The following is a 15,515-nucleotide window of genomic DNA, read 5'->3' as shown; positions in this document are numbered from 1 at the left end:
ACAATTATAGACTTAAAAAGTTAGGTTGCATAAATATTTAGCACGACCAAAATCCTAACACAATTTCACCAAACTTGGGTCTGGTGTGTAACATGGACGCTATTCCACTTTGAAATATGTTTTGAAGACTGTATTCAGTGTAATACTCAAGCATAAACCTTATCGTTAACGCTCCAATACGTCTGCACGAATGTACTGTAATTCACTTTTATCGATTTTATCTATTTAACGACCCTACTTAGGAAACATGCTGTAAGCTGACAGTCATTGTAATTTGTAGATCATACCTGTAAAAGTGGCGTGTACCTGCCCCTGCATAAATATATTATTATTACTAACTTACCAGTTACTGGGCCATGTTGAAAATCGATGTTGTGAATGCGCTGGTTAAACCTTTGTCCGTCAGTTAGGTTTCCAAGTTTAACGATAGTTTTCTTTAAAGAATCGTAAGGTTCAGAAACATTCCTAGCAAACATTTTTGATGTCTAATATCTGTTAAAATCGAGTGGTAGTGCTTTCACCAGAGGGAGAAATTGTGCACATGCAAGCTCGGTGATAGTTGAAATGGATGCGTACCACGGTGTATCCACTCGTTATCTGGTACGTATGCGTGGCCGAGCGCATTCGGCTAGGTGATTCAAGTAAAACTAATGAGGTAACTCGGCGTTTATAGAAATGGCCACTCACGATCTTCAGATTCTTCGATAATGTTTCTCAAGAGGCAAGGTTTGAAGAAAACGACAAGGTTACGGAGGAATAATTTACCTGAACGTAAAGTGAGAAAAAGAAAAAGAAAAATTTCGATCTATCAACCGAGCGAAGGGAAAGTTTCCTCTTGGATTGCGAGGAGATATGGTGACGGTGATTGTCAAACAGTTTGCAATTCTTGACACCCGTTGAAACTAACAAGACCATCCAAAATGCCAAAAATTACTCTACTGAGAAATTATTGTTCAAGGTATTGTTTCGTTCTGTTATGCTCACAAACATTCGAAATGAACCTCTTCATCCGTCTGTATGTAGAGCCCTTTAGCTTGACTAAGACATGTATGAACTTGTATCATGTTAAGTATTTCTGGTTAAAAATATATTGCAGGCAGATAACTGTTATGAAGAAAAACATGCCATACTTGCCGTCCCGTCCACTTGAATTCCATGTTTGAGTGATAAAACAGTCATTTTATACAAAAATAATTTTTATGAGAGGCAGGAATTATACATAGCTATGTTGTTGAAATATTCAGTATTTGTTTTTTTCGACAGCTTTCTAGGTTGTCACTATTACGAATATTTCTTTGGTTCCTGTTGAAATGTTGCCAGGTAGCTCAGTTTATATTGGTTAGTCTCAGAAATAAAGTCATGTGGTTATTTTCAGAGCTTTTGTTTCTCGTGCTGTTATCACATTCCAGTAGTGATGTATACGGGTTTACAGATGCGGATGGTAAGTCACTTATGAAACTAATATCTTCTTTTTATAACTCATGTAAAAGTGTACCACCGATTGACTCAAATTAATGAGTTAAGTTTATTTGTGCTAAATCCACGGAAGTTTGTATGCGACACAGCGACAAATCCGTCGTATGTTTATAAATATTTATAAGTACAGCAGAATTTCTGAGTATTTTGTGAAAAACTCCGAAATTTCCTCGAAACTCGGATGTTGAGATGTTTTACCGCAAAATAAATTAACATTCTACATTGATTTACTTGGATACTTTGCACACACTAACGTTATATTCGTATTATGGTGAAACTATATTGACATTGACGGTTATAATTTGGGAAACTGTTTTAACTACAGCAACTTATGGTACAGTGCCTCCTTTTTCAAAACAAATCCGCATCATGAGAGTGGAATCTTGAAATAATGACAAACATACAGATCTTAGTCTTGTAGGTCGCATATTACGGCTCATTTCAAGCTTGATTTTTGTTTGTAGTTATGTGGTTTTTAAAATTTCTGTCTAGTTTATTTGTTTCTGTATCTTAGTTCTGTATCCTAATATCGTCTGCTGTCGGTTGATATTTGAGTGACTCAGAAAAACAGAGTAGAGTATTTGAGTTAAGAAGGAATGTTTCAGGAGAAACTGTCTCTAAACAGGCTTCTCAATTCTCAAAGCGTCCATGATTTGATGTCTGACGGTATGTATACGACAATTTAAATATGCTTTAGCCGAAAAAAGCGCCCCTACCTTAACTGTTAACTATCTTCTCCAAAAGTAATTACTATTTTGGCATGTGCTACGGAAACGTATTTTTATTTACTCATAGTTTTATCTTAGCGTTGAATACAAACAAATCATACAAACATAATTTGTACTGCCTTCTAGCAAATAAAAACAATAGGAACAGTGGCAATTTTGAACATTCTGATTCGAAATTAACGAATATTTTGATTATTTAGGTAATTTCTCTCACAAAATTTATTCCCAAATGTTTTACGCCCGTCATGTAAATCTATAAAAAACTAGTTAGCCAAAGATTTGAGACAATAAAAGTCCCAAACTAGATTCATGGTTGAGATTCAGGGATGGTATATACGATTCATGCAAAATCAACCAAACCTTTATATGAAGTATAAATTATGTACATGTAATACATCGAAGTGCTTATTCGTACAACCTAATCAAAAAATATTAAACCTATCTGCGAAAATTGAATCGATGGGAACCAATAAATGAATCATCCTGATATATATAAAGGATATGTCAGAAACTACAACAAAATTATTGGGGTCATTTGGAATATGTCCAGCAAATAAACCAGCAAGATCACTCAAATCAATCTTGTACAAACCAAAGGATGAAGTGACAAAATGAGGAGAACCAAATATCATTTATAAAATAAACTGTTTGGAGTGCATGAAAAACACCGTACTAAGTGGGTTTCCTCTTTGTCTGAGTCAATACAAACTAGCTTTCGGACGCCATGATTTATCTTTGCTCATGTCAATGCCTGCAGACAATCGCATACAAGTTCGACTAGGAAAATGTTGAAACTTTAGATAAAGGGGACACAAAAGATGCCAGATAATTCCTACAAACTTGGTACAAGGTTAATCAGCCGACAGCAAATACAGCTAAATAGATGCAATTTATAAACCAGTTTTGTAAATCGTGAATATGTATAGGATCTTTAATTAGGTGTAAATGGACTGCAACCAAAATAAATGTGCAGACAACGACGGGATAATTGTCAACAATAAACAAACACAAACAAGGCCAACAGAAAAGCTTGTCAGTTGTATGTGGAGAAATTTGTATATATTACTCTCATCCGGAATTTATGTCAATGGCGTGCTTCAAGAGAATAATGGAAACTTCATTATTAAATCATCCAGCTCAGAAAACGAAACTCAACCAAACGCATTGAGATGCTAGTTCTCATGGTTTTCGTCCCCAACTACTGGAGTCTTTGTTAGTCATTAAATCAATAACTGGAAACAAATATTCAGAGAGTCTGGATAGTTTCAGTTTGCGAATTTTAGTGTAGATACATAAATTAAGGGGTAATTAGGTTCGCATTGCCTAAAATAAAATCGCAAATGTTTATACAGTCACTATGTTTTATTGAGAATTATTTATGTATGTATCGGGTAGCAAAACATCTTATGGTAAATGAATCTCGGGTAAAGGAGAAGGGTTGGGCATTGGGTCAGCAACCCTGTTCCATAGAAAACAACCTCGCTAAAAAACGCTAACCAGGATTAAACAATTTTAAGCACTTACATTCTGTTCAGTGAGTCAAAGGATCTTTATTCAGAAGAATTATGATGCCTCACGGTGAAGACCGAGATTATTCGGAAGCCACTAAGCCGATGGTCTTTCTAACAACTAGAGCAACAACTAATATTGGTACATGGAATGTCCAACAATGTAAAAGACCGAAAAGACCAATCAAATAGCTACAAAAATGAGAAGATAAAACTTGGCAGTGCTCGGAATCATTGAAACCTATTAGGCCCAAGCTGGATAGAAAACGATAAATTCGGGAGAGATGCTGCTGTACTCTGGTCACGAAGGAGAAAATTCTCCATATACTCAGATAGTTGCTCTGATTCTGTCCAAAAAAGCACAAGAAGCGCTCATAGAATCAAAGTCTAATGGATCAATAATCATCAAAGCATCCTTTAAAACAAAGAAGGAAGGAATCACAATGAATACTATCCAGTGTTATGCACCCACTGATGATAGCAATGAAGACTATAGAAATCATTCTTACGAAAGGTTGCAATCGATCATAGAGAAGTGCCCAGGGAACGACCTGACCATTCTGATGGGAGACTTAAACGCCAAAGTCGTAATGGAAAACACTGGGTATGAAGATATCACGGGTTGACATGGACTTATTGAGAGTAAGGAACGGGCATGGCGACAGATTTGTAAACTTATGTGCATTCATCAAAATGGTTATGGGTGGCACAATATTCCCCCACAAACGCATACGCAAAGCTACATGAGTCTCACTGGATCACACCACAGAGAACCGGGTCGATCATATCTGCATTATTGAAAAACTCAGAAGTTCAATGGAAGACTAAAAAAACACTGGACAACTGGAGAAACAGCATTACAAAGGTTTAATACGGCCTTCTTTTGGAATACTGACAAACTCAACGAATTCAAGATAGCTCTCAACAACTAGTTCCAAACCTTACATGATTTACTATGGAGGATAACTGGAAAGGGATCAAAGGAACACTAACTTGAACATGTCAGGAAATACTGGGCTACAAGAAGCATCATCATAAGGAATGGATCCCTATTGAAACTCTAAACGAGATTCAAGAGAGGAAGAACGAGAAGACAATAATTAACAAAAGCCGAATAAGAGCAAAGAAAGTCAACATACATACCTAATACATAGAAGCAAACAAGCAAGTGAAGAGGATCATTAGAGCCGACAAGCAGAAATATGTGGAAGACCTAGCAACGACAGCCGAAAAATCTGAAAGGGAAGGAAATGTGATACAATGAAGAAACTGGCAGAGAAAAATGGTAAACCAGAGAGAACAGTCAACAACAAACAAGGCAAGCCAAACACTGTGATTCAAGAACGGAGGAACGGATGGGTAGAATAATTTGAAGAGCTCTTGAATAGGCCAGTCCAAATGAGCCCACCACACATCGAAGCAACACACAGACCTTTCTATAGATGTCACTCCACCAACGATCGAAGTAATCAAGATGGCCACCAGATAAACCAAGTGTGGTAAAGCAGAACAACCTGAAAATATACCAGCTGAAGCACTAAATTGAAACATAAAAGCAACTGCAATCATGCTTCATGTTCTATTCAGGAAGATTTGTGGGAAGAACCAATACGAAAAAACTGGAAAGAAGGATATTTCAAGATACCAAAGAAAAGAGGTCTGAGCGACTGTGAGAACTTCAGAGGCATCACACTACTATCAGCACTAGGAAAAGTATTCAACAGAGTGTTGCTAAAGCGGATGGAAGATTCAATAGACATTCAACTTCGAGATCAACAAACCGGATTCCGTAAGGATCGGTCGTGTACAGACCAAATAGTCACACGACCATCAAGACAGTTAGTTCTACTGTACGGAACTGAAACATGGAGAACTACTACAACCATCGTCAAGGTACAAGTATTTATAAATAGTTGTTTACGCAAAATACTCAACATTCACGAGCCGGATACTATCAGCTACAGCATTTTATGAGAAAGGACAAATCGGCTTCCAGCTGAAGAGGAAGTTAGAAAACGATGTTGGAAGTGGATCGGGCATAGATTGTGTAAATCATTGGACTGCATCATGAGGCAAGCAATGACTTGGAATCATGAAGGGAAACGGAAAGAAGGAAGATCGAAGAACACACTACATCGGGAATCGGAAGTAGACATGAAAAGGATGAATGTTAACTGGTAAGGATTGTTCAGGACAGGATTGGATGGAGAATGCTGGTGGTCGGCCTATGCTCCTCCACCAGGTGTAACAGATGTAGGTAAGTAAGTAGGGTTAAATGAATCACGAATTAGATAATAAAGTGAAAGGACTATAAAAAAACTGCACATTAAGGTTATCTTTTGCTTCGTTTTGCATGAGCAAAAAAGAAAATGGTTCTTATTCTGACTCACAATGAAGTGTAAGGGGACGTTGTAAGTGATCTTATTGTAATTATTATCTCTACTTTGGTTAATAAGAGAGGTCTCGTAAACTTTGATAGCTCCCTAATATCTTTCAAATGACTCTGAATAATGTGTTCTTTTTTATATAATCGTTCGTATTCATTAAATTGAACAACAGAATCTCCCAACACACTTAGTCATTTAGCTGCTCTGAACAGAGTTCGAAAGAAAACTATGATTTTTCCATGTTATTCTGAAATATAAAATTCATTAGTGATCTATGCTGAGTTGAAATTCATGGACAACAAAGCAGTAAAAACTGGGCAAGTCTTAAATTGGACTTGGAATGTATAGGCTGAATAGCACCCTTAAAGCAAGCCCGTCGTTAAATAACTGTAGCTTTGTTTGCTGTTTATTTATTTGAACACGTAAATATTGGTACAAGGGAGAACCAGATATATATGTGCCATACTTTGTTTGTTGAGCTTAATATGACACTTGACTTCGTTTAAACGGGGCCCTAAAAGTTTTAATTTATTCTTTAGATTTTTTACAGATTGATTTGCCTCTTGAATACCCGTTAATAGACTTGAATTAGTCACTTGACATGACGTTGTTTGAAAATGTGAGAAAAATAGGACTCAGCGAATAGTTTAAACAACAATATGGAGATATTTTAAGTACTATTTTTACCTGTTGTGCTTGTCGCCTGTTCTGGTAACGGCCAATGAACTAACTCATTTATCTTTTATGGCGCCGTTGATAGCCTTATGTGAACCTTACACATTCTCAACTCGTCAATCACAACACCAGAAGGCCAAAATAGTAGTCATGATTACCTTGTATTTTCTGGGCGTGTGACTATCATGTTTATATATTTGAAATATTGGACCATGAAGCACGAAAAATAGACTACGAAACTTAAATTTCTCTGGTCTTTGTTAAAATACATCTAATTAACACATAGATGTGATTTTTGAATAATAAGCGATGAAACAGTGGATAATTGATTAAATGATAGCTTATTATTAGAGTTTTTGAAAAATACGATAAATTAATTATTTAATAAAATTACAATAATTCACAGCCCAACTCATTCACTAACGACTTCTTAGTCGATAATGTTCCTTTGGAATTGGACTGTAACAAAGTATATTATTTAGCATACCGGTTACTTTGTAGTCTCACTAACCCTGATTAAACGTATGATCGATGAGATTTCGGCTCACAGACAAGGGGTTCATATAACCTGTTAACTTTCCTTTCCTGAAGGTATATACGCAAGCTTGTTAGAAGTTATTGTTGATGCTTAACAGTCAGTTTTGTTTACTGTGAGATCCACTGACAGTGAAAGTGATAGAACTAATATTGGACAAACATTGCTCTTATATATGGGAATCACAAAGATATTTTTGGTTCTTAGTATAAAGTAATAGGTTACGAGACAAATCCATCAGAAAGATTGCGAATTTTTGTCTATTAAAATGTCTGTGATTTGGGCTTCATCCGTCCTATCACACATGTTGCGGAATGTATTAAGTTGCTGTGACTAAAACATGGCATTTGGTCACGAAGCCCCAAACTAATTATATGAATCAAAGAGGGGCCAGGGATTCCTTGGAAGATTTCACGGTACATAGAGGAAAGTAGTAAGAGACTCACACCCCTATGATTAGTTTTTTATCTTAATGACTCATAACCGAATATTATCGGATTTTTTTTTGAACTTTATAACTTTTTCTGCTTGTTATCATTTGCATTTTCACTGTAATTCCTTGTTAACTTTGGCGCTATAATAGTAATTTCATCGGGTTTCCTCCAGTTAATCTCCCTTTTTGCCCCAAAGTAATGTGTAGCTACTAAGGGCAGTACATATTTTCTCCAGGTTCTGCGTTGTTACTACGTTTCTATCTGTTTGTTCTAGAAATAGTGAACAAAATGTCTGTTAATATAACTCACCGTCCACTTTTACTTTCTATATACCAGTAATTTTCATCAGATCTAGAGTATTTTTGTGATGCCTAATTTATCACGTTGTTTATTTTCCCTGTTATCAGATGACTAGGATGTAAAGTTTTAACGATTAGATATTTGATTCAATATGCATCAATTATTAGATCCCCTTAAAAGTGAGTAATATAAAGAGATTTTTTCAAGAAATAACCCTCGAAACCATTAAAAATACACTAGTAATACTATGTCGATATATTATAACAAATTAATTACAGACCACAAATATGATTCATATGTGACTGCTGTAGATCTGACAAGTATTTTAAAAAGTAACAATGATAGGTCGCTTGATTATCTGTCATCTAAAGAATCTTTGACTATGAACTCAACATTGCTTATTGATAGTAGAGAATCAGGAACTAATATTTTTGTCTTTAAGCAAAGTTTGTCTGGTTAAATTGTCTACTGATTTAAGAAAAAAGTTTTTTGTTACACCTACCGTCTATTCTCCAAATAAAATCTCCCATTATTCAGGTTATAAGAGCTCGTCACAATCTTCGGAGACAGAAGAAACAGAAGTGACTGATTATTCTGATGACATAATTTTTCCAGTCATTAATGTATCTTACGATAACATGACTGCTAATGGTACTACTGTACCATATTTACCTACAGCAACAACAACCGATGAACCTAACTCTACAATTCGCGAATCAACCACTACAGTACTTCCAAACACAACAGATCATTCACATGATTCGACTATAGCGACAGAAACAACGTCAACAACGGAAACAGCGACGACAAGGGGAATGACAACGGCAGGAGTGACAACAACGAAAGAAACAACGGCAGGAGTGACAACAACGGAAGTGACAACAGCAGGAGTAACAACAACAGAAGTGATAACAAAAGAAATGGAGACAACAGCAGTAATGACAACAACAGATATGATCACAACAGTTGTACCTATTCCGAGTGTACACAAATTTTCGTTGAAAAGTGGAAACTCTTACTGTTTTCTATTTCAAAGCGATATAATGTTTCAAGTTTTCTATAATAGTCACGTAAGTATATGCATTATTCAAGAGAGTTGCTGTCAAAATTTTTTTTAAAAATCACAAATTATTTTATGTTTCATTACATTTTCTCATACAAGCAGACTATAAACGATTTGTGAAAAATATATGCTTAGCTTACAATATCCTTATGCTTTATTCTGAATTAGTTTGAACGATTTCTGTGAGCAGCATTTTTCCCACTGTTTTAAGTATCGTCTATGGTGGAATGCATAAGTTCATATTAATCGTGAATGATTTTATTTATTATTATCAGATCATTATGACTTCCATTTGTTATTGACGTCTTTGCAACTATTACTAAATACTCTTTGGATAAATCTATAGATTTGCATCAAGTTGGTGTCTAGTATGATGTGTATAAATATTATCAACATTAAATTGATATACAAAGAAGTATTCAAAAGGATATAACGAATATGTATCATACTATGAGCGCATAACCGATACATGAGGATGTACTACTTTTATTGTTCAGAAGTAACTTCGAAACTTCCAGGGTCAAAAGTCGAATTTTAGAAAACGCTAATTTCTTATCAAACTAACTTATTGTCATTTGTGTGCCTTTGCTATACATAAACAAGATGAGAAATTTGACTGGTTGGCAACTAGTTGTTAGCTTTGAAAATAATTTTCCCTCAACTTCTCTACTATAAAGACCGTATAAGAATCATTACTTATATATTCTTTGAGTGACTTAACATAAAATCTAAAATTATTTCTCGAGGGTAAATGAAAAATCCACAAAATTCACATGAATATGGCTTTTTTGAATGTATCTAAAGTCTTAATTAGACGGTATTGACTATGTTCTCTGAGCCGTGATCTTTGTTCATCATCCAGACAGTGAAGCAGATTATTCAGACTTTGAACTGGAACATCCAGACGGCGTTCCTCTATTCAGTAATTAGATTTATAATGCAACACTCGTAATTGCATATGGCTTACATCATTTTAACTCATAAGCAGAAAAAAATCAAGGTATATTGAATACGGAGAACCAACCGACAATAGATGGCAACGTAATTTCTAAAGGTATACTGAATGTTGGATGCAAATCTCATTCTGTTTCAGAACCATGAAATACGATATTACTTGTAACGTCTTAAAAAGTTTTCTAATGGTCTATAACTCAAGGTTTCTTATCCATAATATGGTAAATCAGTGTCAGAAGTTGTCCAGTAACAAAAGCAAATTGAAATATCACCTGTTTAGTATGCAACCGGAGCACACTAGCTATGTATTTTCGGCACCAGAGATTTCCAACTACTCTATCTAAATCCATGAATTGGTTACCACAGAGAAATGCATTTTCGCATTTCTATTTTATTCTTATGCCTGTATTCAGCTTCATAAATTCCATGATAAACTACAACTCACAGCTGCGTTGAGGACATTTTGAGAGGAAGAATGGATCAGAAGACCATGCAACTCTTAAAAGATTTAAGCCACTCACATTAATTGATTCTAGTACTTATCTCTAACCACTGTGTGTGTTCAATGATATATTTAAACCCAATTATTGAAGTTTATCTACTGTTGTTAGCTATTTATGTACCAGTTATTTTAAAGTTGATTGACATTCCTCTAATAAATTATTTTCCATTTGAAAAATAGAGCAAACTGGTAAAATCTTACAAATTTACTTTATCTAATGCCACTATTAACGATAATGAAAGCGTATGTAGCGAACATTATACAAAATTGTCACTCACGTTCATACCATATGGGCGAAACGAAGAGCATAAATGGACATTAGTTCTTTTGTTTAATCGTATGGAACCAAACAAAACTTCGAATGACGCCACTAACGTGTCATCTATCTATACTTTGGACAGTATAACATTAACTTATTATATGGATAAGAATTTATTTCCGGATTCATTGACACCAGGTAAGTTATGTCTTTTAATATTTTATTTTATAATGAATAACATTATCACTTAGCTAGGTTTGAGCTTCTGTTTTGACATCCCTAAGGCTCTACGTCACAAAATTAATTATTTCTCATTTAATAGAACAACTGCATGACTATAAAACTGAAGCATTCCGTTATACTCGTAAGAAGTTATGGTAAAGTCCAGTAGAATTTGTAGTCGTCATAACGTCATTACTATCGAATAGTAATAAACTTCGTGTTATTAGTATTATGTAACTTCTTTCTTTTTAATAAATGCATAAAATACTTACTTACGCCTGTTACACCTCGTGGAGGAGCAAAGGCCGACCACCAGCATTCTCCATCCAATCCTGTCCTGAACAATCCTTACCAGTTAACATTCATCCTTTTCATGTCTACTTCCGATTCCCGATGTAGTGTGTTCTTCGATCTTCCTCTTTTCCGTTTCCTTCCATGATTCCAAGTCACCGCTTGCCTCATGATGCAGTCTGATGATTTACGCATTATATGTCCTATCCTACCTAATTTCGCCCTCAAATGGAAGCTGATTTGTCCTCTCCCACAGAAGGCTTTACGTCTGCATCAGATCCTCCTTGTTCATCGACGATGCTGACGAGGTGCGTGACAGATTCCACCTCTCCTAGAGTTTCTCCGTCAAGTGCGAATGGGTTGGTGCTTCCGTGTTGCATTTGAGGATCTTGCTTTTCCCCTTGTGTATGTTGTTGCCCAATGATGCAGAGGCTGCTGCTACACCGGTTGTCTTGACCTGCATTTGTTGGTGTGTATTGAATAGAAAGGCTAGGTCGTCAGCTGTCCTCCACGCACTATTTGCACTGTAGTCCGTCGTGTGAATTCCGGATGATTCTGACAACTTTCTCAAGTACACCATAGTGTCGAAAAAGGAGGTTCCATAGGGTTTTACTGTCCACACTGTCAAATGCTTTCTCCTAACTAAGAAAGTTGATGTAAAGTGACGAGTTCCACTCAATTGATTGTCCAACGACGATCCGCAGTGTGGCTATTCGGTTTGTGCACGACCGATCTGGAAGTTGGAATTGTATGAAATAGACATTGTTAGTTTTACTATATAGCAATTCATTTCGCCATTTTAGAAAATTGATACCTAGATAAAATCTAGTTACATGTATTCTTACATCTTGAAATGTCTTTGGAAAATGAATTTATCGATTTAAACGAAATTATTCATCATTCGATGATGAGCAATGTTGTGTTCAATATGTTAAACACTAGGTCCACTAACTTATTAGTGCATGATTTTCACTCCATTCAAAAGTAAACCTGGAAAAGTAATGCCACATATTATCGTCAATTTCGTAGGCTATTGTTATTTCAGTTTCTTTTTGGTGAAAAGTCTGTCTAGTATAACCTAAGAAGGTCATGTTAGGAATACATTATAATGACCAGTACTTAGATGATATTATCTTTCATGACTAAATAGTTGTCACCAAAGTTAATCAGTCATGCCAATGGAGTCAGATGGATGTATAACAACGCATAATAACAAATTTCATGCCAATTAAAAAGCATCTTTGTTCCAACTTGTTGCTTACTAAATAGTGATATTATTATTTAAAGCAAATTATTGAATGTCCGATTATAATAAGGACATTGGTGTAAACCAAAATGTTTCCTATGCATCTTATTGATGGCAAATTCTTTCATTTCCTATTATACCTATTCGTCTGAGTATCTTTACATTATTAAACAGTCATTTGTCTAAGTCTAGGATATGGTCTGGCCTCAATATGAACAAGCCATTTTCATGTGACTTATATGAAATTTGTTCTTTCCATTATTGCTATTTCTCCATTTTAAAGATCTCTTTAGGATTTAAAATAAAGTCAAATGAGACTCTAAATAGTGATATGGTAATTTTTTGGTAAAACGTTCGAAGATAAACCTCTACAGAGCTGCTGAACCTTAATGTTATCTTTTTTCAACATACTTTAATTAGTTATGGCAGAATTTGAAGTTATATACTCACAATTGGCAAAAACTACTTAGATCACTAAATAATCTCTGAACACATAGTGGTCTTACTTAAGAAAACTGGTCTCCATTTTTTATACTTCTATAGCATTCAAGCATCTAAGTTAATCAACTGCAACAGATCTAAAGAACGAAAACATAGGCGGCTGAGAAGACACGTTTAAACACTTCTCATTATCTTATTTAGATTTATTCATTCTTCTATATTATCTTAAAAGAAAAGTCTCCTCAATATAATATACTCGTAATTGTTAAATGGTTGTAGGGAGTTAGCAGAAAGTCCTGGATCTCGATTTTGTATATGTTTTTTATATTAGTTTCTATCGTGTGTCATTTTGGAATAACAAAACAGTTAGTGTAAAATTAGTAAGATGATCGTGGTTTCATATAAGTTTGTAATTTGCTGTTTCTAATTCTATCATTAGGTCAATATGTTAATGTGTCTAGTAATAATATGGTATTTAGAATACCTGTTGGATCATATTATTCATGTTTGACCGTACCAGAAATTACCCTAAAGGGAAATGAAAAAATCCCTAACAACTGCAAGTTATTCATGAAGAATTTGAAAGTAGAAGCATTCATGAACAATTCTGTGGAAGCATTTATTGGAAACGGTAAGTTGTATTAACCTAATCTGGTTTGTTGTAAATATCGTTCCACTTGCATTATTAATCCTCAACACCTACTCATAATTATGTACTAATGTTAGAAGTACATTAAATTATAGTAAACAAAAAATAGGGTTTATGAAAACCAACAATTATATATATATATATATATATGTATATATATATATATATATATATATCTTCAGTACGCTAAACAATAGTATGTTACAGGAATGAACCAAATTTTAGCCACTACCTCATTTATGAGGTTTCAATTACATATAATAGTGAAAACAAAAAAAATATAACATTAGAAATTCACATATTGGTATTATGAAACTAGTTATTTCGTCATTATAAATAATAAATGTCAATCTTGTTTACATGATCTTATCAGTTGGTATGGTCTGTTACATTCTGTCTGATAGTAGCAGCAGCAAAATTTCCACATTTGGAGTAAGATAAGTATATAAAAATCTTATTAACCTTAAAGCCATTTTAATAGCATTGGTTATTATTATGATATTAACGATGTTTGAGCTAGCAAATCCAGTTATACCAATTTGACCAAAGTAAACTGACTTGAAATTGATCTGAAACATTGTGTAATTTTATCGATCAATAAGTTAAACTCTTTCACTTATACGCCGTTTAGTAGTAAAACTTTTGGAGAGTGCTTTATTTCCAAAATGTTCAATCAAAATGGTAACTCACCATTTTTGAACTAAAACTTAATAAAAATTTAAATTTGTCACCATGTTAACTTCGTATTGGCTCATCCCAGAAGCTACAATTTTCACCGTAATCAATAGTACTAGGAGATATTAATAAATTTACTGTGACTGTTCATTTTAACTTAAGAATTTATTGTCTTTTGAAATAATAGCTGATTCAAGTCAAACAAAATTCTGCTTTCTGATTTTTGTGTTTAATAAATAGTTCAGTTAGTGTGCACTACATTTTTCTTGTTTTACTAGATATATAAATTTTTAATTTGTTACTAACCGATTAAATTACTATGACGTATCCGTAAAGTAATCCATTGTAAAAAAAACATGTGAATAGTATCTAAAAATCAAGTTGCCAGAAAAACCTGAGATTTAATTATTTTTCACTTAAATATACTTCATTTGATCAGTTTTATAGAAATACACTTATAGTTCGAAAAACTAATTCTCTACTTGAATCTGTTTCTTCCGTTAATAGACATAGTAATCTTTTTGTCGAGATTACTATTGTCTATATATCGAGGGTTTCGTTACCATGGTTACGAAACATTATTACAAGCCAACAAAATTATTTCATAAACCAATGTCCTTTTTTTGTGATAAAACATTCAACTTGTATCAAAGACTTAAGCTTGTAAGTATTAAATTTTAATCTTTCACTGAAGATTACTTCGAAAATAACCTGTTTGTTTTCACCACTTAACTTTCCCCCTTTAATTTTTTTTAACAGAAACTTTATGTGATTCAGATGTTAATGTTAATAATATGGTACCTATTGGTGTTGGTATTGCACTAATTGTCTGTATTGTGGTTGCGATTACTGTATTTATTGTTTTCAACAAACGCAATCGTCGTAGTTACACTACACTTTAATTAAATGAGTTCCCTTCATGTACCAATTTATTTTATATAATCTATCGCATTCTTATGTGTTTTTAAGTATTTGCATGTTTGTATGTATGTATGTATGTATGTATGTAGGTGTTTTCCTGCATGAGGATTAATAACTGAACTAGCTATCATTTGACACAATCAGGTAATTCAGCTAACCTGTTTTGCTTTACTGACAACTCAATTTGTGTTAAAATATTTTAACGTTTCCAATGTCTTCCATTATTGAACAATTCAGTCAATTTACAAT

General features: G+C 34.2%; 1 protein-coding gene across 1 annotated transcript; it reads left to right on the top strand.

The window, feature by feature from the left end:
• Nucleotides 1-1,277: 1,277 nt before the first annotated feature.
• On the top strand, nt 1,278-15,247 carry Smp_162770 (hypothetical protein; the record flags this gene model as incomplete). Its single annotated transcript, XM_018790023.1, has 5 exons — nt 1,278-1,338; nt 1,376-1,441; nt 8,581-9,113; nt 10,743-11,019; nt 15,105-15,247. Exons 1-5 carry the CDS (start codon nt 1,311-1,313, stop codon nt 15,245-15,247), a joined length of 1,047 nt encoding a protein of 348 aa, XP_018655407.1. The 5' UTR covers nt 1,278-1,310.
• Nucleotides 15,248-15,515: the final 268 nt, after the last annotated feature.

The sequence above is a fragment of the Schistosoma mansoni genome, chromosome W (assembly GCF_000237925.1).
Source record: "Schistosoma mansoni strain Puerto Rico chromosome W, complete genome".
Taxonomy (NCBI): Eukaryota; Metazoa; Platyhelminthes; class Trematoda; order Strigeidida; family Schistosomatidae; genus Schistosoma; species Schistosoma mansoni.
This window is presented reverse-complemented; position numbering and strand designations above follow the sequence as displayed.